This window comes from Petromyzon marinus, chromosome 4 (genome assembly GCF_048934315.1).
Source record: "Petromyzon marinus isolate PM22_M1 ecotype Great Lakes invasive population chromosome 4, UKy_Petmar_22M1.pri1.0, whole genome shotgun sequence".
Classification (NCBI taxonomy): Eukaryota; Metazoa; Chordata; class Hyperoartia; order Petromyzontiformes; family Petromyzontidae; genus Petromyzon; species Petromyzon marinus.
In genome coordinates, this window is record NC_133670.1 from 5,427,724 (window position 1) to 5,444,506 (window position 16,783).

The following is a 16,783-nucleotide window of genomic DNA, read 5'->3' on the forward strand; positions in this document are numbered from 1 at the left end:
GCCACCTCACACCCTCACCTCACACGGTCCGTTTGACCGGCGCAACGTCACCCACCCACGGCCGTCCAGGTCCGCATCAAGGCGAGGCCCGTAGCGCTTGCATCGGCGCCGCCGAAGAAGGGCTACCCGCTGATGGGGAGCGGCAGCCTTCAGCCGGCGCCCCAGTTTGTGGTGCCGCTGTTCGTGCAGCCCGTGTACGGCCCTCGGGGCGCCCAGCCACAGTACTCCCTCTACGGGGTCCCCGCCGCGGGATGGACCACGGCCCAACCCTACGTGGACGCGACTCTGGTGAGTCCCTGCTCTCCTCGGCACCGCTGTGGGCCTCACGCGCGAGCGAGACTCGGACCTCCCAGCCACCTGCTTGGCTGCGGTGCCACGCGTGAAGTCAGCGGGCTTGCGATGCTTTGCTTGATCTGCTATCATTACCATTGCCACTTGCGGGACCACTCAAAGCAGGGGTCGGCAAACCAAAACATCAACAACGAGAGATATTTTTTTTTCCAATTCGGTCAAAAGAGTTTCAAGAGACGCAATGCATGTGAATACGAGCTCTCGGTCCTTCGTAAATAACATCACGAAATAGTCCTTAATGACCCCTGCCCATGGTAAACTGAACCTCCATGGTCAGGGGTCGGAAACCAAAATAACAAGAAGAGACATTTTTTTTCTCGAATTTTCAGAGCCGCACTGCAGTTCCTTAAAAGAGTCGCCGTATGCGGCTCCGAAGCCGCAGGTTTGCTGACCCCTGACCTAAAGGTTCATAGATAGAATCAAAGACAAATCGCTCACCGACGTGTTTTTTGGTTGTGCTGCGGGGTTGTTTGGAACTATGTCCGACGTTTAGATTCACGTGCTGGGAGCTTTTTCAGGATGGGAGGCTCACAGTGACACAAGAAACGCTATAAATGCATCCATTGATTCCAGAGAAGGAAAATAGACCAATTAAAACTTTAACGAGTGCATTGAAAAACGCGAGTGCATCGACCGGGCTTCTGTTGTGTTAAGTAGGTCATCGACCCTTAGCTGTGGCCAGTGATTCTGGTCTCGCAGAAAGACAGACATTTTATAACATGCAACAATAATACTCATTCTCTGCCCCTCCTCAATCCAATGATGGTTCTTTGACCATACTTCACCATGCTGGTCAGTGCAGGTTGGTGACATAGGGGGCAGTCAGAACCAGTTCATGCTGTCTGCATAGGAGTATACTATTGCTCGTTGTGCTCAGGGCCTCCAGTGGATATGAGCATTGCCCCATAGTCGCTTCCTCTCTCAAACCTGTGTCACATAGTGTATATTGTGCACATTCTCTCAATCACATTGATCCAGGCTCCACTCCAACCGCCCAAGGCCAGATCGCTTGTATTTGCCCAGTGCGGGGCTTTGCCGAGAAGGTCGTTACCTTCAATGTCAGTCGGTGCTAAGAGGTGGCCTCTGAGCTCGAGCGTGCAAACAGAACTTGGTTGTCTTCTGGAGACTGACCCTTGCCCTAGCATTGTGTTTTTTCCACCACTGGCTTTGGGCCACTACGAGAGAGATGGCCCCATACTCGCGTGAGCAGGGAGACAATGTGACCCCCCACCCCCCCCCCCCCCCCCCCCCGTGGTTACTCCGAAGATTTTTATGACTGTCATGGCATTCATTGCCTTTTCCAGGCACCTTACTCCAGCATGGGTTATATGAATGGATACACATACCCGGGCACGTTCAAAACCAGTGCACTTTTACCGAATGGAACAAGACAGCACTTGTGGAGAAGCAGGTAACTGACGGACACTGTGCATTCGCGTTGTGGACCACATCACATCAGTGCCTTTGGACTTTTGCTGGAAAACTAAAAAACAACATCCTGACTCATTTTAGAGAAGTTTTAGAATAGAATGCCATTGCTTTAAATTTGTATATTTACATCTTGTTTCTAAAGTGACACGGCATGTTTATAGTCAAACAGAATTAATATTAGAAATGTAGAAAACAAGACCTGCATAATGCCGTGAAAATGCTTTGAATTTATCCCTTGTTTAAGTTGTAACACAGCTTGAAAAATATTTAATTTAACAATTCAGAGCAAGGCGTTTCACATTTTTTTTCACTTGTATTGATTTTTTTTATTTTGAATTCATTACCCAAAGGACAACTTCAGAAGCATCGATCATTTCCACTTCTCTGATGTTTTCCCGACAGATCTTATCTAATTTTTACATAATCTAATTTTAAATATAATTTAAATGCTTTCGATTGATCTTTTGGTTGTTGTTGCAGAATGGGCCAATCGCACAGAAAGACGCCACAAACTTACAGGTAATATTTCACTTCCCGACTCTGTGTTAATATACCAAACTGTGTAATGAATAATTTGAAAAATGGCGATTTAGGTTTACCGATGTTATTACACAAGCAATCATCATCAGGTGTGGTTTTCACACCTGATGATGATTGCTTGTGTTGCAGTCGAAACGTCGTGAGAATTTTATAGTTTTATATTTTTATTATTTTATTGTTTCCCTTCTACGTGACTTTACTGAAAGAACCAAGAATATGAATCCCTGCAGTCACAAAAGCTTTAAATCAAAAGTTATTAAAGATGTCGTGCATTTGGAAGATGAGGTGTGAGGCATTCGCTTCTTCTCTTCTGCTGCTCACAGTCTGGAACTCCCTCCCTCTGAGATAGTTACACACCCCGTCTTCTAGCCCATGCTTGGTGGCTTGTTGACTATGGTGATGATGACATGATCATAATCGAAATAATCATCCAGGTCGTGCTCGTCTCTCTCTGCCTATGGTTCGTCTGTCCCATGATTAATTTTTCACTAAGATTGTACTGTAGCCCTATTCCCCTCCTAGCCCTATTCGTCTCACACCCGACCTCCCCTCGTCCGTGTAAACGATTTCTTCTCGGAAGAAAATCACCCTAATAATACGACGTCTAAGGCAGTGACCCAATGGGGCTTTTTTGGATCAACGTATTCCTGTTGAATTTATCTAAACGAGGCAAACCACTCACTCGACAACACTTTGAAGAGCCTCGTCTGCACGGTGTGGCCCATTAAAGAATGCTACTACTGGGTTGTGTTGGTGTTATAGTCAAGTGTTGTCGACAAACCTAAGTCACGTTCACCAGCGCACAGTGAGATTTTGTACAGAAATAAAAGTATAGCAAAACACATTAAGCACCGATGTAGATTACAGCTGGGCGATTCTCTTGATTCTCAGCAGTGCAACTCAGTTTGATTCTTGTATTGAAATACGATTCCTCAATGGATCGTGGGATCAGCAGCCTCGTAGAGAATCACGGGTGGGGTAGGGGAATGGACTGTGCAGTGCCCCGGCGTGGCATTGAAAGGTTGTAATAGCAGATGCCTATGCGATACGTTCAAATGGCTAATCTGGGTGGTATTTGAGTTGATTTCAGTCGGGTGGTATTGGCCAGAAATGCCATTAAAACATAAGGCTAGTGCTTGGAAGCGACCGAGTTCCACTCCCAATTCTCAGATCTGCTCATTCTGGTCTACTTATCGTTCCAAAGACAAGGCTGTAGAGAAATTCTATGGGAGGCGGTGCCTTCTGCAGCCAGGCTTCGCCATTCTTGAATCCACTCCCTCGGTCCGTTGGGGATTTTGAGTCTCACTTTTTTTCAATCGCGGCTTGAAACTCGGAAGTTTGTACTACAGGCTTTCCGTGTAACTTAAGATTTGAAAAATCATATTTGTTGTCCGATTGGATTGCTGTGTAATTATTTTTATTCGATGTTATCAAAGTTCTTCATTTTATTGGAATTTCTAGTGTAGTCATTGATATGGTTATTATCAGCTTTCTATTTCGCTTAGATTGTATCTATACTTGTGAGTGTAGTACTTTGAGATACTTTAATATGAAAGGTGCTTTATAAAACAGAGGTTGCTATTACTGTAGCATTCAAGAAAGGCAGGAGGGCCTACAGGACCTGGATGGTCTCGTTAAGGCCAGCTTCGGCATGGTCCTTACCCGCAGCCAGGATGTTTGAACCTTCCATGGCAGAATCCCTGGGAGAATCCCATCGCCCAACGAATGGAGATTTTAACACGGGAATCGCCTATACAGCTTAAGAATCGTCATTGCTTGAACAAAAAAAAAAAAAATCGTCCGGGATGGAATAATTTCGAATCGATTACGATTGCCGCATGAATTATCGCCCCCTCCCCCCCCCCCCGGTCCGTAATGTTACGGTCGCGTACGGCTTTCCGCTCGTTCTCCGCCTTCTCGCAGGCAAAACGGCAAGAACGCCAACACCGTGCCTTCCGGGGGCTTCGCTATCGAGGCCGAGGCCCCTTCGTCGAGCGAGCGGGGAGAGACGTCGGCCCGCACCGAGGCGGCGGCTGGCTCGGGGAGGACCTGGCGTGGGCGGAGAGACTCGCACCCTGCTTGGGGGGAGCACCCCGCCGTCGCCGCCGCCGCTGAGGAAGCCTTCGCCCCCACAGGGAGGGGAAGGTGATTGCAACACCCGTTGAGCAACAGGCGCACGACTGTGCCCGCTCAAGGACATTTTTTTCGCGGTGACACGAAGGAAAGCCCTGCCGCTACCGTGTGGCTTCGCGCAAGCGGTGTGTTAACGCTTGCCAGCGCACGGGGAGTGGTTGCATGCTAACAGCACTTGCCCCAGCAGTTTGCTGAGGCTATACCGGGGGGGGGGGGGAGGGGGGGGGTCTTTGTTTTTTGGTAAGCGCAAGTGTTCAAAGCCTTGCATTTATCGTATTTTTTTTTGCCCGTTTGAAATTCCGTCATGCTTTTATGAAAGAAGTTCAACACACAGTACATACGTCTGACATTGCAGTGTCGTGGTGCCCTCTTTCTTCAAACTTATAGTACGTGTTAGTGACGACAGTGCATTAACATTGCTGGCCTGATCTCATCAGGCCTTAGAGGCTTAGCGGGGTCAGATCTGTTTAATGCTTGGGTAGGATCTACAAGGTTGCATCAGATAAAGTGACATTTAATTATGAATAGGGGATCGTCTCCTTTTGGCCGGGTCCATCTAATGCCCCGGAATAGTGCAAGAGGAAACGTCCGAGGTGCAGTTGCTTTGTGGACGTTACACGTACAGCGTCGGGGTGTTCATTAATGCGTCTCGGGTTAAACTTTCATTTTAAGTTGGAACCATTTCCGACATTTGCGTTACTCTATTGCATGATAATATTTGACATTGTTTCTGTTATTACCATCATCATCATCATCTGCCATGAACTATTCACTGTTGGATGAAGATCTCTCCACACTGACAAGAGTTTCTCTTCTGGCAGCGGAATGTGTGTCAGAGATGCTTCTTGGTGGATATGTTAAGCAGAGTTAGGGCTTTACATAAAGACTGTAAAATTACGGCCATATTATTTACTATTACACGTACTGGTGTGACCCCCACATAATTTAATAGCGTTATGAGATAATAGCAACGACTAAGGTTATTTTTTTTTTTTTAGTGCTGGCTAATGCCTGGTATGCTGTATATCGACAAAATATAGTTTTATATATTAGGTGTGTTCGTGTTCCTCTTGCGAGATGGATTGTGACTCGTGCACATTAACCATTCTCCTGAACGACTCTGGTCCCTTGGAAAGATTTTAAAGGTTGGGTTGTGAACATGAGGTACATTTCAAAGATGTTAATTGAATATTCATGTCAGCACCTGTACGGGAGGTGACTCACACGTGCCTTGACGTCAGGCTGGAGTTGCCGATTTTAAGGCCGTTATTCCAGCACTACGTACGGTGTAATAAATATTGCCATTGGTTGTGATTTGCTGTTATATCTCTGCAGACGCACCAGCTACAGGGGGAGAAGACGAAATGACGATCGTCCAGTTGTGAGTGAATGTGTTTTTAATTGTAACATTTCACATTTTACCCGCTGGAATGTGTTCACAGTTGCTCGCAACATTTTTAAATCGTAGTGCCCAGAGCCTCCAGTATGTGTGTTGCTGTCAGTGCTGCCACCCAGAGATGCAACCTCAGCACTCATCACACAGAGAGCCTCTTTTTGAGTGCTACCCCAGGCTAGGTTGGCTGCTGTTGTGGAAACAGTTTACCCACACTTCTTATGAGCTGCCAGAACCCCCCCCCCCCTCCCTCACAGCTCCTACCAAATATTGCGAAGCTTGGGAATAATATCGGCAGCCCGTCACCCCCCAACAGTGACCGTGCAATGGAGTGACTGGCCACAGCTATCAATGGAATGACTGGCCACAGTTATCAATGGAGAGACTGGCCACAGCTATCAATGGAGTGACTGGCCACAGTTATCAATGGAGAGACTGGCCACAGTTATCAATGGAGAGACTGGCCACAGCTATCAATGGAATGACTGGCCACAGTTATCAATGGAGAGACTGGCCACAGCTATCAATGGAGTGACTGGCCACAGCTATCAATGGAGTGACTGGCCACAGCTATCAATGGAGTTACTGGCCACAGTTATCAATGGAGTGACTGGCCACAGCTATCAATGGAGTGACTGGCCACAGTTATCAATGGAGAGACTAGCCACAGCTATCAATGGAGAGACTGGCCACAGTTATCAATGGAGAGACTGGCCACAGCTATCAATGGAGAGACTGGCCACAGCTATCAATGGAGAGAGTAGCCACAGCTATCAATGGAGAGACTGGCCACAGCTATCAATGGAGAGACTGGCCACAGCTATCAATGGAGAGACTATCCACAGTTATCAGTGGAGAGACTGGCCACAGCTATCAATGGAGAGACTGGCCACAGCTGTCAATGGAGAGAATATCCACAGCTAGCAATGGAGAGACTAACCACAGCTATCAATGGAGAGACTGGCCACAGTTATCAATGGAGAGACTGGCCACAGCTATCAATGGAGAGACTGGCCACAGTTATCAATGGAGAGACTGGCCACAGCTATTAATGGAGAGACTGGCCACAGCTATCAATGGAGAGACTATCCACAGCTATCAATGGAGAGACTGGCCACAGTTATCAATGGAGAGACTATCCACAGCTATCAATGGAGAGACTGGCCACAGTTGTCAATGGAGAGACTGGCCACAGCTATCAATGGAGAGACTAGCCACAGTTATCAATGGAGTGACTGGCCACAGCTATCAATGGAGAGACTGGCCACAGCTGTCAATGGAGAGACTGGCCACAGTTGTCAATGGAGAGACTGGCCACAGCTATCAATGGAGAGACTGACCACAGTTGTCAATGGAGAGACTATCCACAGTTATCACTGGAGAGACTGGCCACAGCTATCAATGGAGAGACTGGCCACAGCTATCAATGGAGAGACTATCCACAGCTATCAATGGAGAGACTGGCCACTGCTATCAAAGTTTGGAATTGTAAATGCTTGCTTTGGCCCGCCATTTGAGATGATCACTGCCCAATTTTAATTTAGCATGGAGATATATATAAATTGTCTTGATATGAAATAGAATGTTAATATATAATTTATGGGTGGAATGATTCCCCCCTGCTATTTAATGGATATTTTATTTATAGTCACGTTCCAGTGAATGCTATGGAGCCTCATGTGGCTGCAGTTTGCTGTGAACGCATTACTTACCATGTACACAAATCGAAACACATTGATTCTTACACGCACAACTGTGAGCTCAACCATTGACATAAATCCACAAATCAATACATCGCTCCACCCCAGTGCTAATTGAAACCTCTTACTTAATCGCCTCTACATTTGCTTTTGTTCTTGTTGCAGACGCTGAATATTGTAAGTGTGAATATTCATTTACTTCTGATATGAGTAATAATGGTGCTACGGTGTGTGTGTGTGTTGATGGTGGTCTGTGGGGAGCGGCAGTGTCGTGGTTAGCCACCACCAATATCATTAACGATTGCTTAAACCTGTCCTGGGCCTCCCCTAGGTAAACACAGCCTCAAATGAGTACCTGGTGCTGTGTGTAAACATCGCCACTGGGGAGACAGAAGCGGTCGGGCGTGGTGCTGGCCACCCACCCCCTCGTGTGCCGTGCCAGCCTCCATAGGTGCTGCTCGCCAGCGGCACTTGCCTCAACAGTCTGTTGAGCCTCTGTCTTTCTTTGCCTTGGCCTTTTTTATCCGAACACCAAGGGCGGACAGCAGCTTCAGACGAGCGAGCCGGCGAGCCCGGCGATGTCGCGCTTCGAGCTGGCCGCCTCCAGCTTCCCCCCGCTGCTGCCCGCCACTCCCGACAAGCCGCACGCCGCCGCCGCCGCCGCCGCCACCGCCGCCGCCGCCACCGCCAAGCCGAAGGCAGAGGGAGGCGGCTCCTCCTCCTCCCAGCCTGCCGTCCCCGCCGGGAAGCCGCAGCCGGCCACGGTGAAGGGCTGCGTGTCCTCCCTGAGCTTTCGCCGGTCGGCGTCTTGTCACTCGCCATGCTCTCGTTTTCCGGGCGCATCGCCGCCCGCCGCCGCCACCCACCGCCGCAAACCCGGTTTCCGGAGAGTTTTGCCCCCCTTTTGTTAATCATTCTCCACGGCCAAGTGGGGGCCCCACGCTCACAATTAATGGGCCACTGGATGAGCACTCGCTTGCGGTCGGGTGTTAACGCAGAGCCGTAAGAATGGTTGTGGTTCAAACTGCATCACTTTAAGTGTAATTGTTGTAATTCGCTTCATTTTCTCTTATGGATCGATGCACCCCTGCATTGAACTGTGTAAGTGTCAGAAAAACTAAGTTGACAGTGGACATTATGTATGTTGAACTTCTTTCGCACCCTACATAGCCAACCGTGCTAATTGGAGGTGCAGGTTGAAGGACCAAAAACTAAACACAGAAACGGTTCTATAGAAATAAGTTTTCAATCTAGATTTAAACGTTCATAGCGCCAGTGGCTTTTTAATATCGGAAGAGCGTTCCAGACAGCCGCAGAAGCACATCTGAATGTGCGTGATCCAGTGGTCGTTTGAATGGAAACGAAAGGTAATAACAGTGTTATTTTACGTAATAGTTGTTGATCTTTACTTAACCAGTGGCCACACTTACGAACTTCATGCAGAATAGCTTGTACCACCACTCCCTCATTTGCATCTGCCATTTGCAAGTTGCAGATGTCAACGAGGGAGTGGTGGTACAGAGTGCACAACAGTGCATGTTTGGACAATGTGAAGAGAGAGATGGGGATTGCATGCCATTCATTATCAATCCATTGCGGGAAACCGACAGCAACTGTATTGGCATATGCCTGTTTTATTACGGGACGTTTTAACTACCTTTAGGTTGTGAATAACGACTGTAAAGCTCGTCTAATGTAAGAAACATGCATTGTAGTTATTGCTCGTTCAATCTCTGTCTACCAGTTGGCATTGGCCCGTCATTTGAAGGAGCATGTATTGGCTTCAACAGCGAGGCGACTTCCTTGCGTTGCATACTGACGTCAATAGTCTACTGATAACTGGGTGTAGTGGCTGACCCCAGTAATTTCGTTTCGGAGCCATGGTCGGTGCAATGCTCTGAGATTGTGTGCAACACACCCACTTAGATTGTTACGCATGGCAGGCTGTTGTTCTTGTAGCAGTGGCTTCACATTCATGAGGAATCTTCGTTTACAAAAAATATACTGCGCTCGCAGGCGTCTGCATGTACGGCTTTAACGACGTTGGTCATCACGTGATGTATTCCCTTGTTGTTTTGCACAGACCAAAGCTGAGGAGGTTCCAGGCGTGTCGCCCCCACCCTCCTCCCCATGCAAAACCCAAACGGCACAGATCTCCGTGCCCAGACCCAGCTTGCCATCCGCATGCAGTGTCAGGTGAGCTGAGAGAGTTGGGGCATGGAGCACCATTAGTTTTCAAATAATGTTGACGTCTGATTATTCGGTATCCAGTAAGCTGGTAACGGTTTGTAACTGTTTATTTTACATATAATTGTTATTAATATCATGCTGCATACATCAAGCCTTTGACCAAGCTACCCAGAATGCTCAGATCCCTTATGATCTCTGACTCTAAGCAAGTTGAGCCTGGACAATGCTTATATGGGTCACCAACGTGCACACAACACGTGTCATCGGCTGCTGTGGTTCTACGTTGTCGGCAGCATCGGCCAGTGCAGTAAAATCCGTTGTTATACTGCACCTATATGCTCCCACATCTATGCTACCTCCCTTTACCGACCCACACTGATCAGCGTGGTGAAGTATGACAAAGTAACTTCTATGACCCAAACAGTGTGAGGAGGCCCTCATTTAGCAGTGGATCGATACAATATCTTAACATGTACTTGCGTCGAGTTTCCCATGTAGGAGTCAATCCATGTATTGGCCCCGTTTGATTCGTGCAAACTATGCATGTCCTTTGAAATCTCGCCGTCAATGTTATACGTTCTGCATGCACCGTACTGACAAGAGATAATTCTCAATGTTAATGTAATTGTGACCTCAATTCTGACAATTCATCACACCAAGGAGAGACGGATATTACATGTCCCGTGTCAAATACACTCATGGAGGTGAATGGCACTAAAGCTCAGTTGGGAGTGGTCGTTCATTCCAAGATCATCACGTGTCCAAGCACCTGACCTGCAGTACCTTGAGGTGGCCAGTATGTGGCAGTGTGGCATGCTGCTGATCTGTCCATGGTTGTTTAAAGCGGGTTAATGTTCTTCCTTGGTTCTTTTGGTAAAGTCACGTGGATGGAAAATAATAATAAAAATCATGTTTTGGTGCAGTTTTCTTCTGTATGGGAAAATAACTATTAAGGAATAGATAAAACATACCTGGCAAGACCCTCATTAAAATACTATTTAGACTCATAATTTCTCGTATCAAAGACCATTCTTTAAAAAAAGGGTGTCACTTAAAAATACGCGGTGCGTGGATGTCACCATTTCTTAAATTTGTGACTGTAAGGTTTTACATACCGAACAATGTGATAATCGACATATCTCACTTTAGTCACTTGCATTTGAGCTCCATTTGTGAGGTCCAATCACACATTTGATTTCACTTACCAGGACATGTGTGATGGGTTGCTCCTGTTGAATGTGTGTGTCCTGTGTGTGGGGAGCGGTGGTGTAGCGGTTAGTGCGCTGTGCTACGAACCTGGCAACCCGGGTTTGATTCCCACTCGCGGTCAACACCAGTGATGATTATCGTAACCGGTCCTGGGCCTCCCCTAGGTCTACTTGGCCTCAAGTGAGTACCTGGCGTGGTGTGTAAACATCGCCACGAGTGAGACAAAGGTGGCCGGGCGTGCTGCTGGCATGTGCCATGCTGGCCTTCATAGGTGCTCGCAAACAGCACTTTCCCTAACAGTCTGTTCAGGCTATACGGGAGATCTTTGTGTCCTGTGTATCACTGTAGCCCACAGTCCAGCCTTGAGAGAAGCAAACCCCCCAGCCCTCAGCCAGCTGCTGTGGAGGTTTCATTGACAGCGAATGAGCAGGAGAAGGACTGCACGACTACAGCCAAGGCCATTCAACCTGCAGAGCCACAACCCGGCAGCACAGACACGAAGGTACGTCGCGCTGAGATTCATTCTCAACGGTACGTTATTTAGAAGGCAGCAGTCTTATTTTTTTCTGTCGTTGTTGGGTGCTGGATATCTGTGAAAAAGAGCTTTATAGCGCATCGGATTCCTCCAGTATAAATATTCTGATTCTGGTGCAATTTCTGAGACCGTGCTGTTTCCAGAGCTACGTTGTTAATTAGACGTAACTTAGCTGTGCATCGGGACAATATTTTGTTGTTTAAACATGGAACGTGTAAAACAGAGCGCCAACGAATTAACTCATTATGCGGTTAATTATAATATACTGCTTAATCATGTATTTACTTTCAAGATATATTCAGCAATTTATCATTTATGTTACAGCTAGACGATAGCCCGTTGGGGTGATTGCTTATGAAGGTTAGCCTTGGGAAATAACACAGGAATAGCCTACAAACGGATCACCCATCAAGGTACTGGAGCAATTTAGATGTGTTTGTTTTGTTACATTTGTATCTTGTGTTAATTGGAATTGTGCTGATGGTCACGTGACGTGACGGAGGAATGCTCCATATAACTCACAGAAGGAATTTGTCAGAGAATATTCCCTCGAAGATGACACCACGAATCTACTCCTTCAGTCACTTCTATGAGCCTCTCATTGGAGATCGTTTTGTCCATGGCAATCAATCAATATTTAGGCAACAGAGCTGGAATATCTTTATTGATATTCATGAATAAATGCGTATGCAATTATGTGACGAAGCTAAGACAATCGACTTGCTACAATAGATAACTTCGTTTTACTCACAGATATTATCCCGACGACAAATAAAGCATTTAAAAGGCGTTAATTCAAAGAACTGTCAAAGGTATCGTCCCTCTGAGCCACCTGTGTGGCAAGCTAACACGTGGCTTCTTACTCGGATTTCGAACCTCAGATTAGCACGGTTGGCTATGTATGGTGCGAAAGAAGTTCACCAAACGTACAAACACACACAGCATATTACAAATACGTTTTCCTTCCTGCTCAAAAAGAGCATTGGGCGGTGCTAATCTCAACGGGATGTTTCCGAAGCAGTGATGCAAATTACACATTTCTGTGATCAGGGCTAGTCTGTAGAAATATCACCGATTCGTACAAAATGGTGCTTTCAACAAGTATTTAAAATGACAGGGAATCTGTTTTGTGTGCGTGTGGTTTGCCCGTGCAGCTGAAGAGGCTTAGCTACGCTCAGGTCTGCCAGCGCGTCTCCAAGGAGTTCCCGGCGCCGCTCATAGACCCTCTCCTGCAGCCCGGCGAAGAGGAGCCGCCGGCAGAGGCGGGGACGGCCGAGGGCAGCGGGGCCCCGGCAAAGGCCGGCGATGGCCACGCTCGTGCGGGATGTGTCGCCAGGCCGAGCGAGGCCCCCGCGGGCGCGTGTCTGGCGCCGACACCGCCGCAGGTCTGCGGGGAGGCAGGCTCTAAAGTGAGCCGCCAGCACGTGAGAGAAGCAGCCAGGGCCGCACACAGAGACACAGCCTGACGAGCACACTGCAGCCGAGGGGCGAACTGAGTCGAGGCGGTTCGAGGGGTTAACGTCGCTTGCGGTCTAGGCTGTTTTGCTATCGTTAGCAGGGCTACGGAGATTAACAGTACGAGAATATCTCCATAATTCAACCATAGTGTACTGTACTTTATGGTTGTGATGAAATGCAGGAGAATGTACGTAAGATACAACTGCTTTAATTTCCAAGAAGGGAAGGTTGTTGCGTGATATTATTTGTAGATTTTGGAGTAAAATCTTATCATGGTTCTAGTAATAGGAATGGCAATGCATAAAACGTATTATGTTATTTCCTGAAATTGCTCATAATGGTACCGCTATGAGAAAAAAAGTGTTCAGCTATGAAATAATTACCAAAGCTAGATAAGTCATTATAAAGTAATGTTAATATAAACAAGCCTCAGTTATTCCAAAAACAATGTCGTTCGTAGGTGTTCCCAGAGGAGAGGTGGCTTTTCAGATTGGCGCTGTTTCTCAGCACGAGTTGTGATCGTACGTTGGCAAATGTTTACAAGGAAGTACCAGTTAGATAACCATAGTTTCTGTGACCTAGAACTAAGCAGTATATTATTCACGTAAATATTGATACAACAAAAACAACACCTGTGCTTTGAGCTTGTGCATATTTAGCAGAATATGTAAATATTTGTTTGGAGCAAAAAAAGATTTAGTATAGCGCTGTCCCTTTAAATATTTTAAAGTGCAAGCTTTAATGCCTTGGGTGAGAAAAAAAATATGCAATGTAAAAAATAAAAAAAAATCATATCATTTTATATATTTATATTGCTAGGTTTAATCCACACTATATTTAAAGAGTAATAATTTGCTGTAACAATGATTGTTTGTGTAGATAAGTGGGATTTTTGGTTTTAGGTTACGTTTGCTTGATTTTTTGGTGATTTAAATCTTACTTTAGCCCGTAGCTTTAACAAGGTGAATGCAATGAAGATATCATGTAAACATTTGTTCAGTTTTAGAATTAAAATGGAAGTTTCCTTTTTGTTAGTTTCATACGATAAACATAATATATTGTGAGCTCGTTTTCTTGAGATATGTCCAAAATGTAAGATAGCCTGGGTGTGGTGCACTGCTGTTTCGCCGTTTCATGCGCTGAGGTTCCTGCTCATGCCAGTGTTTTTATTTCCTTCCGAGTGAAATTATTGTTCGTTTATAAATCGACGTTTTTCGCCGCTGTTCTCCAATAATTTTCACTTTAAATCACATGCAAACGTCACTGAATGATTTTATCGTAATGATTAATCGCAACCAGTTGTTTACCATTGAGTTTGCTGTTCTGTAATAGCTTTTAATGCAAGTGCTTGGAATACAAATAGGGTTACAGTTCGGTGTTGCCGAGATGTTTTGCTCAGCTATTAACGTTGCACTAACAGGCATGTTGATTAAAAATCATCATTTCATCTTGCTCTACGATCGCATGATACCGGTGCTAAATCCGTCATTGCGTTTGGACAATTTAACCTACAGTTATTGTTTTCATGTCGATGTTACCTTGTTTACATAAAGCAAAGCCATGCTGTGTAGTTAACAACTTCATCTGCTGACGATTCCACAAGTTGGCATTGCCTTTAATGCAGACACAACGACCTCTTGAAAGAACGTAAGGGTACAATTAACTTTAAAATTCTAAGTGTTTAAAACATAATTTACGAATGTACAGTCATGTTTTTAGTTTGAGAGAGCTAATATAGTGTTCTGCCATTATGCATTTTTCACACCTTTAACAGTTGTCTCCCACACCTGTGCCTACATATTTCAAACTTGGTGGCTGGCATGCTGATATGAAAAGATGATATTAATTCAACACTAGTTATAATCCAACTGTTCTTAATGCACACGTTGAAAATGTATGGATTATCGGAAGTTCATTTGCAATGCCGTTGTGCTTATTCATTTGAGTTGTCATACGATGCTGGTTTTACTGAATGTATTGTGATTAAACACTTTAAAAGAAAGGGGATGTTTTTTTTCTGTTTTGTTACGAAAAAAAGATGAACTAAACTCAACTATATATTCTTAAAAACCGCCACTTTTTTCAAATTTTCTTGTTGTGGTTTTCACACCTGATCATGACTGCTTGTGTTGCAGTCGAAACGTCGTGAGAATTTTATTGTTTTATATTTCTATTATTTTGTTTCCCTTCTACCTGACTTTACTGAAAGAACCAAGAATATGAATCCCTGCAGTCACGAAAGCTTTAAATCAAAATTTAAACTCAACTATTTTTTTATTTTACCAGGCAAGGCCCACTGATCTATATAGCTCTTTTTCAGAAGCGACCTGGCCACAAATGATAGGTTAACAAAGTTTGCTTATCACGTGGAAATGTATCGGCAGCCAAGTACTCCTAAACGCACGTCTCTAAATGTGGAGGGGAAAACCCGGAGGGCCTGGATAAAAATCCACGCGACCACGGGGAGAGAGGCACTGCAAACTCCAAAAATATACAGACGTCAGGGTCGGGATTGAACCCACGACCTCTTGTATATCAGGCAAGGCAGCTACCATCTCGCCACCGCAGCATCCACGTAACATTGCTTTCTCACGCCACAGCTGATGGAGGCAATCTCAACTCAAGGAAGCTTGATTTGAAGCTTTCGTGACTGCGGGAATTCATACTCTGGTTCTTTCGGTAAAGCCACGTCGGTAGAAAAAAAAATAGATTATGACGTTTTGATCGCAACACAAGCAATCGTCATCAGGCGGTTGCTTGCGTTACGATCGAAACGTCGTGATCGATTATTTTTCCTACCGACGTGACTTTACCGAAAGAACAAAAGAGTATATTCTTGGTTCTTTCGGTAAAGTCACGTAGAAGGGAAACAATTAAATAATAAAAATATTAAACAATACAATTCTCACAGCGTTTCGACTGCAACACAAGCAATCATCATCAGGTGTGAAAACCACAGCAAGAAAATTTGAAAAAAGTGGCGGTTTTCACACCTGATGATGACCACAGCTGATGATGACTACATCAAGAAAATTTCAAATTTACTGTGGTTTTCACACCTGGTGATGATTGCTTGTGTTGCAGTTGAAACGTCGTGAGAATTTTATTGTTTTATAGATATATTTTTTATTTTATTGTTTCCCTTCTATGTGACTTTACCTAAAGAACCAAGAATATGAATCCCTCCAGTCACGAAAGCTTTAAATCAAAATGTAACAAAAGAGTATGTCGAGGGAGCTGTTGAGAGCTCCTGTCGAGGCCATTTGGCCTGTTCTTTACGTGACCAGCCAACGATCGTAGACTTGATTTGCGTACCCATGTAACGTTGCTGGGTGAGCTGAGGCCCCGGTGGGATTTCAGAACCTTGCACCAATGGTTTACCTGCCGCTCCAGGAGATTGAACTATCGACCTCTGCGCTGCAGGACCATTGTACCAACCGTTATAGCACGGCAGCTCCTTTTTGTTTCTCAGTTGAAAAGGTAACCACAATATGTTTATCGCTCTAGACATGTATAAATGTGTGGAAAACCGGTACCCGTTTGGTTTTATTCATTTATCGAGAATTTAAAAGACACTTAAGCCTAACTACCATTTCCCTCGCTTAGTTCCATACGGTCATGGTGGAACATCCAACATAATTAAAAACTAACTCGGCGAACAAACTGGGACACTTTGTAATTTAATCCAAGTATGCAACCAATGCTTAAAATCGTGGAGGGTATTTTGAGGAAAATTAGTGGGAGCATGTCAAATGGTGTATGAATAATTCACTTTTAAGATATATTTCTGACTAAATAATGGTTTGTTCGATAATAACTCCGTGAATATAAAACTGCTCGCAT

General features: G+C 45.4%; 1 protein-coding gene across 6 annotated transcripts in view; it reads left to right on the plus strand.

The window, feature by feature from the left end:
* The window catches only part of LOC116938816 (la-related protein 4-like), a 91,206-nt gene extending 76,264 nt beyond the window's left edge, over window positions 1-14,942 (plus strand). For all 6 annotated transcript variants that reach the window (XM_032946497.2, XM_032946499.2, XM_032946500.2 and 3 more), the window contains exons 9-17: window positions 70-288; window positions 1,656-1,762; window positions 2,263-2,301; window positions 4,246-4,467; window positions 5,791-5,836; window positions 8,085-8,312; window positions 9,632-9,744; window positions 11,296-11,449; window positions 12,637-14,942. In XM_032946497.2, the coding sequence (XP_032802388.2) occupies window positions 70-288; window positions 1,656-1,762; window positions 2,263-2,301; window positions 4,246-4,467; window positions 5,791-5,836; window positions 8,085-8,312; window positions 9,632-9,744; window positions 11,296-11,449; window positions 12,637-12,948 (1,440 nt within the window). In that variant the 3' untranslated portion in view covers window positions 12,949-14,942. The remainder of the gene's footprint in view (window positions 1-69; window positions 289-1,655; window positions 1,763-2,262; window positions 2,302-4,245; window positions 4,468-5,790; window positions 5,837-8,084; window positions 8,313-9,631; window positions 9,745-11,295; window positions 11,450-12,636) is intronic.
* The last annotated feature ends 1,841 nt before the right edge of the window (window positions 14,943-16,783 follow it).